The sequence below is a fragment of the Danio rerio genome, chromosome 19 (assembly GCF_052040795.2).
Source record: "Danio rerio strain M-AB ecotype USA chromosome 19, GRCz13ab, whole genome shotgun sequence".
NCBI classification, from domain to species: Eukaryota; Metazoa; Chordata; class Actinopteri; order Cypriniformes; family Danionidae; genus Danio; species Danio rerio.
In genome coordinates, this window is record NC_141039.2 from 20,729,900 (window position 1) to 20,745,366 (window position 15,467).

A 15,467-nucleotide genomic window follows, 5' to 3' on the forward strand; every position below is an offset into this window, starting at 1 on the left:
AATAATAATAATAATAATAATAATAATAATAAAGTATTGAATACAAAACAATTGCACTCATTGCAGGGCTGGACTGGGACAAAAAAAATCGGCCCTGGCATTTTGGGCCAGAGCGGCCCACTACATCAGTCAAAATGCTCACCATCTGTGCATGCCCTTGAATATATTTACCAACTCCCATTTTATAAATGCACAAAAGCCATATATAGGAAATAACAAGAGTTGACAAATTAAAAACTTAAATTTATTTTATTATTACAATAAAACTATAATCCACACTGGAAATGTGGGTGCATGTGTGTTTTGAGGGAGCCTAATAAATAATGAACATGACAAAAACTGCCTGCTGATGCAAACAGTTAATGTTGATTAATAAAATAAAGAAAAATAATAAAAGCAATGTATCAGAGACCCTTTAAAATTGTTTAACTCAACAATGAAAAATCAAATGTTGCCAAAAGATTTTACATTGTCAATCAAATGAACTTAAACAACTGAAAGCAGCAACAAATATTTGTTTGGGCCCAAACTACAAAACTAAATGTAAAAAAAGTTGTTTAAGTTGCACACTAGTTTGGTCATGTATAAATATCATTATAATAACCATATTGTATAGGTATTATTGCTATAAGCCATATCATGCTGACGATCAAAAACACAATGTCATGATCTCATGCGATTGTCTTCTGACCGAGTACATCTTAAAATACATGATTGACACCCCTCATCGAGCTTGAGAAGCAGACATTCTTTATAATTTGTAAAGTAAAGACTTGCAGCATAGGAGTAAGTTGCCGCGGGCCGTGGGGCAGATTAAAAGTATATAAAAAAAGTATATTTATATGGACAGATAGGTAACTAGATAGAATAGACAGGGATATATTGATCTGTGCACCGCTGCAGAGCGCAGACGCAATAGGCAATGCCTTCTCTCCCACGGACCCGCGCGTAAGAAACAGGCATGACTCTTGGCTATTTTGACAAATACAAATACAAACTTTTTTTCGAAACTCTACAGAACAAACCATCATTATACAACTTGCCTACTCTAACCTGCCTAGTTAACCTAATTACCCTAGTTAAGTCTTTAAATGTCACTTTAAGCTGTATAGAAGTGTCTTGAAAAATATCTAGTAAAATATTATTTACTATCATCATGGCAAAGATAAAATAAATCAGCTATTACAAATGAGTTATTAAAACTATTATGTTTAAAAATATGTTGAAAAAAATCTTCTCTCTGTTAAACAGAAATTTGGAAATAAAAAGTGTGTTTATCTGGGGGGGGGGGGGGTCTGGGGTAATTCAGGTGTGCTCATAATTCGGACTTCAACGGTATATATATATATATATATATATATATATATATATATATATATATATATATATATATATATATATATATTCAAATTTTCGATCAATACAGCAATATTTAGTTTACTACAGGAGTGCTGCCCATTCACAGTATTTTAAGTTGAAAGACTTGTGGAATGGTGTGATGACATTTTTTTTAATGTAACAAAGACTTGAATTGATTTTTGACCTTCGATCTGTGGGGATTACACAACGAAAAACAAACTTTGAGGTATAGTAATAAATATTAGACTTGCATTTATAACTTTTACATAATATCACAATATCACATTGGGATTATCAAATGAGAATGTAATGTGTACAGGAAGTTATTGCCTTTTTTTGTAATGATTTGTGACAATGTAAAGGTCTGAGTTCAATTGACTTTGTAGTATTACTCCATTTATGTTGAATGGAGCTTACATTAAACTAGAACGTAAACCTGCATTTTCCACAACAGTCCATGGAGCACAAGTCTCATAAAATTTTCTGTTATAATAAATGTTATAAAACTGTTTAAAATATTGTTTATTCATTAAAAAATAGCATTTGTAATGTTTAATTTTCTTTCATTTTCTTTTTGGCTTAGTCCCTTTATTAATCTGGGGTCGTCACAGCGGAATGAACCGCCAATTTATTCAGCATATATTTTACGAAGCGAGCCAGCTGCAACCCATCACTGGTAAATATATATACACAGCCATTCACAAAAATACATATGGGCAATTTAGCTAACCCAGTTTTCCTTTAATGCATGTCTTTGGACTTGTGGAGGAAACCAGAGCACCCTAAATAAAACCCACGTGAACTGACCCAACCAAGGCTTTAACCAGCGACCTTCTTGCTGTGAGGCGAACGTGCTGCGCCACTGTGCAGCCCTGTTTCATTAATTATTTTCACTAATTCTAATTTCTACCTTTTTGCTTGAGCTAATGATAGAATTTTGTAATCTAGATTTAGTAAAGTGATTGGTCTCCCTTATGCATGGGCCTGTATAAGATTTTGACGGGTCGATAAACTTGGATAAAAATATCACAATATTGTAATAACTGCTTTAAAATAAGCTTTTTTTAAAAAATGTTTTTGTACATTTTTGGTTATTTTTTATACTGCTGGAGAGATACTGTTGTCCTAAAAAAAAAAGTAAAAAATCTTACACATACCCACTGTATTACAGAAAAATTTAGCAGTTTTAAAACCTTGACTTTTCCAAACCATGATATACCTTGAAAACGGTTATCGTATGCCTAGTTTCTATGTTATCAAGGGATACCTGGTTAAGGTATTAAAGTTATTACCTGTTTCATAGAAGTACCTAAATCCTCTTTACTAATACATTCATTATACATTCTAAGTAAAGGTGTCTGGATCATATCTTGAAATACATGCATAAAACTCAATAGATACTCCATATGAGCCTGGGGATTTACCCTTCTTTATGGACAGCATTGCTTTGGCAAGTTTGTCTAAAGAAAGTTTATCACAGTTTTTTTTTTTTTTTTAATTTATTTGAAATTACTAGTTGAGGGTTCGATTCCTCATATAAAAGAATTTGCAAGCTTTTCTTAATAATATGAACATTATAATTTGTTATAAACGGAAAATACAAATTTATTCATTTGACTGGGATTTTTTCCCCTTGCCATCAATTGTTAAAGCCGAAATACTTTTTTTTAATATATTTAAGTAATCTATTTAATTTCTCAATTTAGATAAATACAGTAGGCTTCCTCTGTGTTGACATTCTTTAAATAGCTTAATAAGCTCAATAATAATTTCTTTGGCATCTTTTAGAATTTACTGCTTTAACTTTCCTTTGATGCATTGATAACTAACGTTGAATTAAAAAAAATCTCATATTTGAAGATTCATCTTCCAAAATAGAAGCAGTTTTTTTAATGGAATTTTGTTTTTTTCATCTGACTTTTTACTAAATTTCAAATAGCCTCTGATTCTTGTGCAATTGTATTTCTCTTCCTTTTAAGAAATTAAGCATTGAATGCAGCTCAAATTGCACTGCTCCAGATCTGCATCCAGTAGAAAAGTTTGCATGGTTGTAACTTGTATTTTGTTTTAGTTCTCATGATGGCAAATCCAGTGACTATTCAGACCCTGACATGGAAACTGAGTATGTTACCTTCACCGCACACCACAGGCACACAGCCAGAACAGCTGAAATGTTTTAATTCACAAGCCTGGAATACATACTTGATTATTGTTTTTCCTTTAATGAAAAATTTAATGAAATATGAAAGGCACATTAACTTTATGGGCTGGTCCATTTGAAGTTCTCTAAAAGTTGAAAGCTTATAACTTGAGTAAGCTGATTTACTTGACCATTTTAAATATTGGAAGTACTGATCGGCACAGGAAAACAATTCTTTTTGTTGTTGTAAAAGTTGGTTTAACCAAAGCAGCCTTCGATCTGTCAAAAACATGCGGCTATACACTTAGATTTATTTTTATGATAATGACAATTAAACCTTCTCGAATTATTTATATTTAGGAGGAATAGCCCAAATATATAGGCCTATATTTGATACACACATAATTGTTATATGTTGTTTATGTTAAAAGGATTTGAAAATAGTTATCTCAAAACCTCACGTAATTTATTTGTTTCAAAAGGCTATCGTGGACAGCTTAGTCACCCAGAAGCCTCCATATTGAGCCTATGTGTCCTATCTGTATTAACATGCTGAAAAACACCATGACCATTTCTGCATCGCATTGTCATAGCACTCTGGGTGAAGCCAAATATGTGGATTACCTGTTTTCACATCTCACCAAAATTAATATATTAGTTTTTCTCAGTTGTTTACATGTATCCAATACTTGTAGTCACATTTTCTACATTCGCAACACAATTAGCATTACATCGTGTTGTAACCATACAATTCATGTTGTTTTCACACTATTCAGTTTGGCAAAATGGTTACGTTTTCTTGTCACATAAGCTTGTCCCATACCAAAATTATGAATCTTTCTCATCCTTTTCAAATGCTTAAATGCAGCATGACAAAGTAGACAATATAGGGTAAAGAAACAACTATAAACTGTTACTGACTACAACAGCATCTGATAAGAATAATTTGAATAACTTATTTAACCACCTAAAACTAGGCAGCATGTTCATCCTGGATGCAGTGAAGTTGACTTTATATATTTGTAATAGGGATGCACCAAAATGAAAATTCTTGGCCAAAAACCAATAAATACGAAAGCAAAGAACTGAAACCGCGAAAGAAATTGTGCCACTTAGTAGCAACATTCCACGACTGTGTACTAACCTTTATATAAGGCATTGCACTTGCATAAATTTATATTATAATTCCAAAGAATAAATCAAATTCAAATAAAATAAAAATGCAAATAAAAAAATACAAAAATCACTTCTGGGTATGGGGACTTTGAGAGGTGGAGCTTGTCACGAGCCTGGCGTTTTGAGGGTATTTAAATAAGGCCAGTGCATAAATAACCATTTTCAGGGGTCAATTTAAGGGAATTTAAGGCTGGCATAAGGCATTTCCACTTGTGCCCTAAACTGTTGCTATAACTATTTTCCCTTAACACACTTAAACCAAAACGGCTCCCTAAAATAAGCAAACGTGATTAATCATTGTTATGCACAAAAAATTATGATTTTAAAAAAGCATTAAACAAAAGTTTCAAAAGTACTAAGTGTATGAACAAAAAAAAAAAATTCAACATTTTAGCAGTTAAAATTTGAAATCTCAAAAAATGGTGTAATCCAATTCAATTTGCATCCGAAACTATTTGCCACTGCCAGGACATAAAAATGTTAGCAAGTTTGTGATATAAATTATGTTTTATTTAGATTTTAGAGGCTTGATAATAACAGAACAGTTACAGTATAAAAACAAAAACAGTATTAAAAAAAAAAAACTTTCATTTTATTAGGAAACAAAGCAAGCGGTCCATTCAGCTGCACCCCTGCTCTTGGTATTTAAGCATTTTAAACCAATAAAATCATGTGTATTCATTTATTGTCCTAGTTTAGAACTAAGCTACCTGCTGCATCAGAAATGTGTATTTGTGTATTTCCCTACTTAATAATAACATGCGAAAAGTGTTTGAATTAAAGTACCAGAATGACTAAGTGGCAAATGCATATCCTGATTGTTCATATAAAGCATTCATACTGTATTAAAATAAAATAAGCACCTACTCAAGTGCGATTTTACATGCAGCTAAAGGAAAACTATAATTTCAGGTAGATTGATTCTGCAGGATTCATAAATTCACAGTATACGTTTTGTTTAAACATTATTAGATTGCATGACCATTTTAAAAAATAAACACTTGACACAATGACTGAATGATTTCCTTTATTTGTAAATTTACTTCTTCTTGGACACACCCACAGTGCGACCGCGACGACCAGTTGTTTTGGTGTGCTGACCACGCACACGCAGACTAGAAACAGAGAAACACATGAAATGATTAAGTATTACAATAAAAGCATATCACAGGTGAAAATTAATAATACCATGCTCATTAGGGCTGGACGATTTGGCTTGAAATCAAAATCTCAATTAATTGAACATTTTAACTACTACAATTATACATATATATACACCCACACCCAAGGGCTGCTCGATTTTGGGAAAAATCATAATTACGATTATTTTGGTCACAATTGTAATCACGATTATTCAAAACGGTTAGAGTAAGTCAAAAATTATTAGCGCTCCTGAGAATTTTTAAAAAAATAAATATTTCCCAAATTATGTTTAACAGAGCAAGGAATTAACAGTATTTCCTCTAATATTTTTTCTTCTAGGCTTATTTATTTTATTTTGGCTAGAATAAAAGCAGTTTTAAATATTTTGAAACCCATTTTAAGGTCCCCCTTAAGCAAGGTATATTTTTGATTGTCTGCAGAAGAACCTACTCTTATACAATGACTTGACTAATTACCCTAATTAAGCCTTTGAATCGCACTTTGAATCTGAATGCTTGTATTTTGAAAAAATCTAGTAAAATATTATGTACTGTCGTTATAGCAAAGATAAAAGAAATCAGTAATTAGAAATGAGATATCAAAACTATTTTGTTCAGAAATGTTGAAAAAAAATCTTTCCATTAAACAAAAATTGGGGAGGAAAAGGGTTGCTAATATTCAGGAGGGCTAATAATTCTGCATATATACAGTTATATTTCACAAAGGAAAGAGAAATAAATACAAGAGAATAAAAATATGAAACAAATTGTGCTCTAAGCATCTTCACCGTAAGAAAAACACTTTAGCTAAAAAGTCCTTTAGTCAAGAGCACCGAGGGATTTTCTCATTGTTTGATTAATAATGATGAAAACAGGCGGCAGCAGGAATTGCCCGCTGTCACTTAATGGTTTCTCTTTTGATTCTCAATTCATTAATTTCACAAATGAGGGTTAATATGAATAATTTGTTGAAAATGTGTGTGTGTGTTTGTGCGTCCGTATGTGTGTGTGTGTGTGTGTGTGTGTGTGTGTGTGTGTGTGTGTGTGTGTGTGTGTGTGTGTGTGTGTGTGTATGTATGTATGTATGTATGTATGTATGTATGTATGTATATATATATATATATATATATATATATATATATATATATATATATATATATATATATATATACATACATACACACACACACACATACATACACCCATCAGGACGCATGCACACGCACGCATATATATATATATATATATATATATATATATATATATATATATATATATATATATATATATATATATATATGTGTGTGTATGCTTTGCAAAGTTTGCCATCAGTTTGACAAGTCACCCACTTTTTGTTAAATAATTTCGAACCGCAATAAAGTACCTCCCCATTTTCTATACTGCTCTTTTTGTTTGCATAACATTTTTATTAACAATTTTTTAAGTATTGAAATTCTAGATTCGCAGACTTTATTTTTGACACATTATATAAAATATGCGGCTAAAACATAGCTATTAACTTCCGTTTTTTTTTTTTTTGGTGGGGCTCAGTGAAAATTTTGGCAGGGCAAGTAAAAATCTGAACCACCTGCCCGATTGGACCAGTACAAAAAATCCTTAGCGTTGAACCCTGATGCGCGCTGTTAATCGCGATTAATCACATTAAAAGACTGAAACGTAGTTTTGGCTATTCAAATGTAAAATTAATGTAAACACAAGATAAAAACTATTTAAACTCAAAATATAATTCATTATTAGAATTTTTGTTTTAACTTGTAACAGATTACTTCATGTTAACAACATACCCACAATAAACCATCAAGATCCTAGCTTGACAGCCATTTTTATTACAGAAATAAAAACACAGGCATGTTAGTGTCATTTGAATTTCAAAACAAATGAATGCCAATAAAGAAAACATTGATTTCAAAAGTTAGATTCTAGTTAGTTACATTTATTCTAAAACACCTTAACCTTTTCAATGTTGATGTTATTATATTATTAATGACCTCCAGAACGTCTGGAGCGTATTAAGAGTGTCTGTTCTTCATGTCTAATGGCTTCAAATCCCCCCACGCGTTCATTGTGTCTAAGTACATAAATTTAATTAATATATTTGGATGAAAACATAGCTATTGCCTACATTTCAATCACACAAAGAGAGAAGTCATGTACGAGAATGGTTTGTCTTTAATAAATTAGCTTAAATTTACTAACCTTCAACAAGGAAATGTACTGTTACTACATTAATTGGATTATTATTCATTCCAAAAACTGTTTAGTTCAACCTCTTTCACTTGATCAATCAAAAAGGCAGACACAAGTGCCCTTTTAAATCTATTAAAACTGATCAACGTGCATAAAAGTGGGAACGTGTGTAAAAATTATAACGTCACATATTACATTACTTTATTGTACTTAAACATTTAAATACTTTAAATGTAAAATTACGCTTTAACTTGAGCTGTTTTCCCACGCTATCTGTCTCTCTTTCACTGATGCAGTGGTGTTGCTTTTTAAAATATATGATCATATTTGAAAATAACTGCATGAGCACATCAAGTTCAACTAGAGAAAAAAATGGTATTCTCTTATTTAAGATGTTGCCATAGTCACTCGTAATATCTGCGCTTCATTAATAATAACTGTTTATATTCTCTGTGTGCACGCTTAACTCTGAGTTGGTCTACTTAAAGTTGATTGACCTAACTCAGATCAGCTATTCTGAAACAGAAAATTAAGTTTTTAATCTCTCTGTAAATCAACTCAGAGTTCAAGTTTAAACTGTTGGTTGAACCTCCTTACTGAAACAGGCTCCAGATGTGGCTGCAAAGTGGCAGAAGTAAAAATCAGCCTCAAGGCTCCTACACACCGAGACGCTTTTCGTTTGCGTTTATTGTCAGCGTTTTACGAGACATTTTTCCGCATTTAAACTAAAACTATTTTTACTGGCTTCAGGTGTGCAAAAATCACTCCTTGACGTTAGATGGCGCGACACAATTTTAAGCTTCCAACACTAGCTTGTAACACAGAAGAAGAGGAAGTCCACACGCTTGTTAATAAGTTACTAGTGACTCGAACTAGCATGATTCAAGTAGCAGCTCTAGCGATAAAGAAATGATTATTGTTCACCAGAGCAATAAGCAGCTCCACGTTCATATCGCCTCTGGGCATCTTCTTCAACGTGCGCTCAAAAGTGCCAACCTGATTGGTGGAGAAGGTTTTAACGTGGCGTATCAAATAAAAAAAATGAGCATGGTGTTTTGTTTTTTTTTTAAATGACGCTCTTGCGGCTGGCGTTTGCACCCATTGACGCCCATTATTTAGTTACGAGGCGTTAAACGTCGACCGAAAACGCAAGCAAACAAAACAAGTGGTGCTCGCTGCAGAGCCATTTGAGGAGAGCTGAGCTCCAGAGAGGGGGAGCTTAAGCTTGAGCTCCACCTTTTTTGCACTTCTACGAGTGATGTCACAGGGGGTAGGGTTAGGGGTGGGGTTGGTGTATGCATTAAAACAGCTTACAGGAGGAGGAGCAACAGCTCATGCTCCCCCTCGCTGGAGCTCAGCTCTCCTCAAATGGCTCTGCAGCGAGCACCCTCTCAAAAAAAAACATCTCTTGTGCACGGGCCTTCACACTTAAAGCAGACTTCTACTTCTGTATCGAGTGATCACCATGACTCACGATGTCTGCTATGTGCGTAGCCATACACTTTTTACTTCAGCATGCTGTTTGTTGTTTTGCATAAACACTTCTGAAATGCAAACTGGCAGCGGGTTGTCACGTGTGTTTTGTTTTTTCTGAACGCCATCGTAAACGTTCAAGTTATAACTCGCTTATTTAGAGGAGAGAACTGGCAGACGTAAAACAACTTTAATTATATAACAATACAAAAGTATCCATCTGGAGCTCCTCCACAAGACTATACACTTGTAAACACTCGCACAAATTACATGCTCTCTGCATGCCCACAGCTCTCCACGTGTGTCAACACTACTAAACCAATGAGTCACGGAGCTTGCAACGTGTAGGTAAATTGAGACGTGCATGCGTACACGACTGCAAGAAAGTTGCACCAGACCATATGCATGCTCTCAATGCAAAAGTATACTGTAAATCAAAAGCTTACTGTACAACAGAGTGTGGTCACGTAACTCCACACACGGCAGGTAAAAGAGTTGACAAAAATAAAGGGAAAAAATTCAACCTAGAAAATTTAGATCACTTACAGGTTCTGAATGTTGATTGAGGTTATTTTATTTTATTTTTTGATTAATCGCCCAGCTCTAATGCTCATTACAAGTCACCAGTAATTACTTTTAAATAGACCCTGATCCACATTTGACTGGACCTGATGGCATCCATGTCAAAGGTCAGGTCTAAATAAATAAATCGGTATGTTCGGCTTGAAGTACTTTAAAGCATCAGAGGTGGAACTTACCCCCAGAAGTGACGGAGACCACGGTGAGCCCTGATCTTCTTCAGCCTCTCCAGATCTTCTCTCAGTTTATTGTCCAGACCATTAGCAAGGACCTAGGTAAAAATAATAATGTACTCAAAGAAGCACTCCATTTTTTTGGAAATGGATTCAATTCATAAGTTAAATTGAACCATTTATAAATTTATTTAACATTTAACTGACCTTTAAAAAAAAAAAAAAAAAAAAAAACGTCTTTTTTTTTTTTTACAGGTTTTCATATCTACATTTTATGAGACTACAATAACAGTAGACAAAATGGAGTGTAAAGAGTCAAAGTTTAGTGTTTTAAAAAGAACAAATTTTTTCAATTGTTAAGCAACCCTAAAATCCCTATGATTAATCCTGTGTCCTCTGGGCCCGGTTTTTCAAAAGTAATCCATTAGGATTTTGGATAAGGGTTTGTATCAAATCTTAAAAATGGGTTTTTGAAAAGAAAAAACGGATTACATAATCGGATTAGATCACGTAATCCAATCTTGGTTTTGATCCGGATCAAACCTTTAGTTTAGCATTTTCAGACCTTTTTTGTAGGATCTGGATCACTTTGATCCAAAAAAACTGGATTAAACTGATCACATCAGGGGTCCGTTCTTCGTACCTCGCTTAAATGATCCAAGATGATTTGGCAGATCCTGGATCTTTTAATCTTGATAACTGATCTCTCGCTAATTTGGTTTTTCAAACAAGTTTGCGAATCAGATTAGAATGTCTGGATGAACTGATCTGAGATCGCTGCGTGTGTTGTGAAGGACAGATCTATCGATCCTCGTAATCATGATCAGCAATTCAATGATTGGCTGACGGCACAGCAGCGTATTGACATCACCAGATTAATATTCAATTATCCATGTGAGCAAAATTACAAATTAGCAGTAAATGGTTTGTTAAATATGACACGCAATAACTTTCCACATTTGTTATGAGCGGCAGGCTTTACACTTATGTTTCAAGAGTATTCATCATGTAATTCAATGCATATCAGTGTATTTCATTCTACATTCAGAAAAGATTTTCTTTATTATAGTAGCCGTTTTTTTAAATCGCTGTATGGAATAACTGGATGTTTACAAAAAGCATTTTGATATTGGTAAAGGCATCTGCAACTTTTGTAAAGCATAATCACTGGCTTATTAACTGTCAAAACATGTTTATGACTGCATTAATGTATTATTTCTTTTTTAAAAAGTCACATATTCTGCATTATTATTAGCATACACTAATTGTACTAAAGCGATCTAAAAAGTTCATATTAACAAGTTTTCTCTTTGCACCAGAAGATGGCAGTCTTGGTACTTTTATTTTGAAGGGTGCTGATTGCATAAGTTTTATTAATATATATAACTTTATTTATTTTATTAATAACGATAACTTAATATATATATATATATATATACATATATATATATATATATATACATATATATATATATATATATATATATATATACATATATATATATATATATATATATATACATATATATATATATATATATACATATATATATATATACATATATATATATATATATACATATATATATATATACATATATATATATATATATATACATATATACATATATATATATATATATATATATATATATATACATATATACATATATATATATATATATATATATATATACATATATACATATATATATATATATATATATATACATATATACATATATACATATATATATATATATATATACATATATACATATATATATACATATATATATATATATATATATATATATATATATATATATATATATATATATATACACACAAACAAAATTATTAAATAATACTATTTTTGGATCATTAAGTATCTTACAAGATAAATTATTTATTCAAAAGGTTTTAATTTTATTTGTTCATCCATCAGGCTATAGTGAGTATAGGCTTTAACGTATTCAGCCTTTCAGTATAGGCCTACAGCAAACAAGAGAGTTTGGCCTGATAAAATAATCCCCCAAACAGCTGTCAAAACTGACCAAAAACAATCAATTTTATTCTGTCACTAACTGATATGTATATATTTTTTTCCATCACAATGGAAAATATTTTTCTTTTTAGAATATTTATTAGTGATGCATGCAATGATTACAGAAAAACAAAAAAAAAATGCAAAGAATGGCAATGACCGATTTTTTAAATCTCTTTCAACAATTGCAAAAAGAAACTGAAAGGGCAGAAGCACAGCTTCGTCTGGCAGAGAAACAACTGACTAACCAAACTGCAGCAAACCAAGGCCAATGACTTGGGATCCACCTCCTAAAGGCTACGCTCAGACAAGCTGGTCTCTCCACATCAGATGAGGAAGTCTAAAATTATTGTGGAGTTTTTGACATTAAGTCTTTTTTTATTTACATCTATATTTGAAACTTATTATAAATATCCTCAATGTACAGTGTTGTAGGTCTCAGATGAGCGGACTGCTGAAAGAGGATGGGGTAGGGTTTTTCTTGTTTTTATTATTTGAATATTTTAAAAATTTTCTTAGTTTTCATTTCAAATAAAAATAAAGTTATATTGACCCCACGCTGGCTATTCTACTTGTCGCTCTTTACATATCTATAGTTCTACATTGTGTTACGTTATAGAACGTATTAATTATTTGTTTGCTAATTTTATATATATAAATATTATATATATACAGATTTGTGTTTTGTTTATGCATTTGGAGCTGATGTTGTGTTGTGCGCTGTGGAGCATGCGCAGCTTTCTCTCTCTCTCTCCCCCTCCCTCTAGACTGCGCTTGATTGCGGTCCAGCCGTGTTGCGTGTGGGAGCGTATATAAGCTGGAGGAGAGGAACAATGGAGAGATCTTTCTGCTCGGTGCAGGTCGCAAATCTCCGTCGTCGTTGTCGCCGCTGTGGTTCCGAGCGTCTCCTATCTCCTGGCCCAAATTGTTGGTTGACTTGGTGTGAATTGATCGATTTCTGTTACTGACTATTTAATTATTTTCTAAAACGGCTCTCTGTTAAATCTGAACCTATTGGCTTTTCTGATTAAATATTGATATATATCATTTTTGGTTAGAAACAGAAGCGGTAGGTTGGGAATCGCCATTTACTTTAAAACGTTTTCTCCTGGTTTGTGGTAGCAAGGGAGAAAGGGAAGTTTGCTGTAATTTTATTTGGGGTACTTTTATTTGAGCAGGTAAGTTAGAATTATTTCCCTGCAAGATAGCTGTCTTTTTGTTTATTATTTTGGCCTGGATTCCCTTCCGAAGAGATGCTTCTATCTTTGTTGTGTAAGGAAATAAATATTGTTACTACTTGATCAGCGTTGTGATTATTGTGAGTTGGGACAGGAGAAGGGGAAAACCTTAAATTGAGTATTTGAGTTTATCTCTTTGTTTTTTTTTTTACACTTGTTATTGTTCCCACCAACCCTAGACTGGTCGGGACGTGATTTCCTATCCTGTTTGAGCACTGGTTATCCCGATTTAGTGATCATGAAAAGTTCCTTTCCGGATCTGATTGATCCAATCCAATGTTGCTTTGAAAAACTTTGAAAAAGTAAGCTGGATTGCGTGATCACTGATCGCAAAAACAGGATTACTAAATCCGGATCAATTTTATCCGGATTAAACCTTTTGAAAAACCGGGCCCTGGAGTTTGTTTTCCAAATCAAACTTGCAAAGTCTAAAAGATGCAAGACTGAACTTTCTGTAGGCTACTTAATATTAAGCAAAAAGTTTCAGTCAGATTCCAGGTGAATGTCTACAGCCACGTCTTCGTTTTACACCCATCCACACTGACAGGGAGCAGCAGCATTTTAAAAAGAAAAACGGCCTCTTCAGGGCTCAAAAACTCTGGGATAATGTAAATGAAAGGCGTAATCGTAGCAAAACTTGCACGTTAAAACAGAAACATACTCAACTTAAGCTGTGGGTCATGTTATAGGTATTGTACTGAACTTCTGCTTTTAAAGCACATAACATCCAAGAAAAACAGTGCTAGACATGCTTGATAAACTTTTAAAATGGTAATAGACAATCATACCTGGCTGTATTTCCCATCTTTTATGTCCTTCTGTCTGTTCAGGAACCAGTCTGGGATTTTGTACTGGCGAGGGTTCTGCATAATAGTCACCACCCTCTCAACCTATTCAATAAAACCATAATCATTAAACATTTTAGACCTTTAAAAATTCCTTAAAGAATAATAAAATTTTTCACTTATTTTTCCACTTGCGTTTATCAAAAAATCTTTCTGGGTGGAATATAAACTGCTTTAGAACTTAATAAAATTGTGTCATCTGACATGAAATCTGTGTTGTAAGAAACAGTTCAATGTCCATTTAAACATTTACAAACCCACCTCATCCTCAGTGAGTTCTCCAGCCCTCTTATTTAAATCAATATCAGCTTTCCTCAGAACCACATGGGCATATCGCCTTCCAACACCCTATTAACGGAAGTAGATTACAATATTAAAAGCTTAAATCATATTAACATACAGAACAAAATTGATCTAGTTAAAATAGTTCACCTTAATAGCGGTGATGGCAAATGCGATTTTACGTCTTCCATCAATGTTCGTGTTGAGGACACGAAGGATGTGCTGAAACTTCTCTGGGATGACGAGGGACTGAAAATAAAAATAACAAAGTCAGCATGCATGACACCACAAGGTAATAGTATACAGAACAACTAGCTCCTTTATCCTCTTCTAATGAATTTTGGGCAAGCATTTCAGCACATTATTGTAACGGCTCCATACTGACCTTATGCAATTACATAGTACGCTTTAAATATTTAGGGGAAAAATTCATACATAAATTTGTGTCACAATACAGATGCTTAATTTTTAGCATGATCCTTAAAAACACTAGTATGGTATCTTTTTGAAGCGGCGCGGTCAACAGGGTAGGAGATATCGGTAACTCTTTAAAACGTTAAATCCTACTTAATAGCTGAAATATTCATTAAAAATAGTTAAACGTGTATAAAGGACATACAATATTTTATCGGTACAACTGTACACAGATAAATAAGACCGATGATGCGTGATTTCAACTTAAGCTTTGAGAGTACCATTTCGCACTCACCATCTTGATCGCTGGTTCCGCGCAAAAAGGAAGTTGTCATGGTCTCGCGATATTTTCACCACTTGACACGCAAACTTTAGGGTGGTTCCGCCCTAT

General features: G+C 33.1%; 2 protein-coding genes across 6 annotated transcripts in view; one reads left to right on the top strand and one right to left on the bottom strand.

Moving 5' to 3' along the window:
- The window catches only part of fkbp10a (FKBP prolyl isomerase 10a), a 141,121-nt gene extending 127,523 nt beyond the window's left edge, over nucleotides 1-13,598 (top strand). For 2 of the 5 annotated variants that reach the window (XM_087295608.2, XM_087295614.2), the window contains one exon: nucleotides 1,943-5,229. The gene's annotated coding sequence lies outside the window, so the exon portion shown is untranslated. Of the gene's footprint in view, nucleotides 1-1,942; nucleotides 5,230-13,064 lie in introns of those variants that run through there. The other 3 variants (XR_015516670.2, XR_015516667.2, XR_015516669.2) reach the window with 3 other exon arrangements.
- Nucleotides 5,164-15,400, bottom strand: rps18 (ribosomal protein S18). The gene is given in 6 exon segments (NM_001423550.2): nucleotides 5,164-5,790; nucleotides 10,257-10,348; nucleotides 14,324-14,425; nucleotides 14,642-14,728; nucleotides 14,813-14,911; nucleotides 15,372-15,400. Coding segments are annotated over 6 exon segments (459 nt in total). The 5' UTR covers nucleotides 15,375-15,400; the 3' UTR covers nucleotides 5,164-5,714.
- Nucleotides 15,401-15,467: the final 67 nt, after the last annotated feature.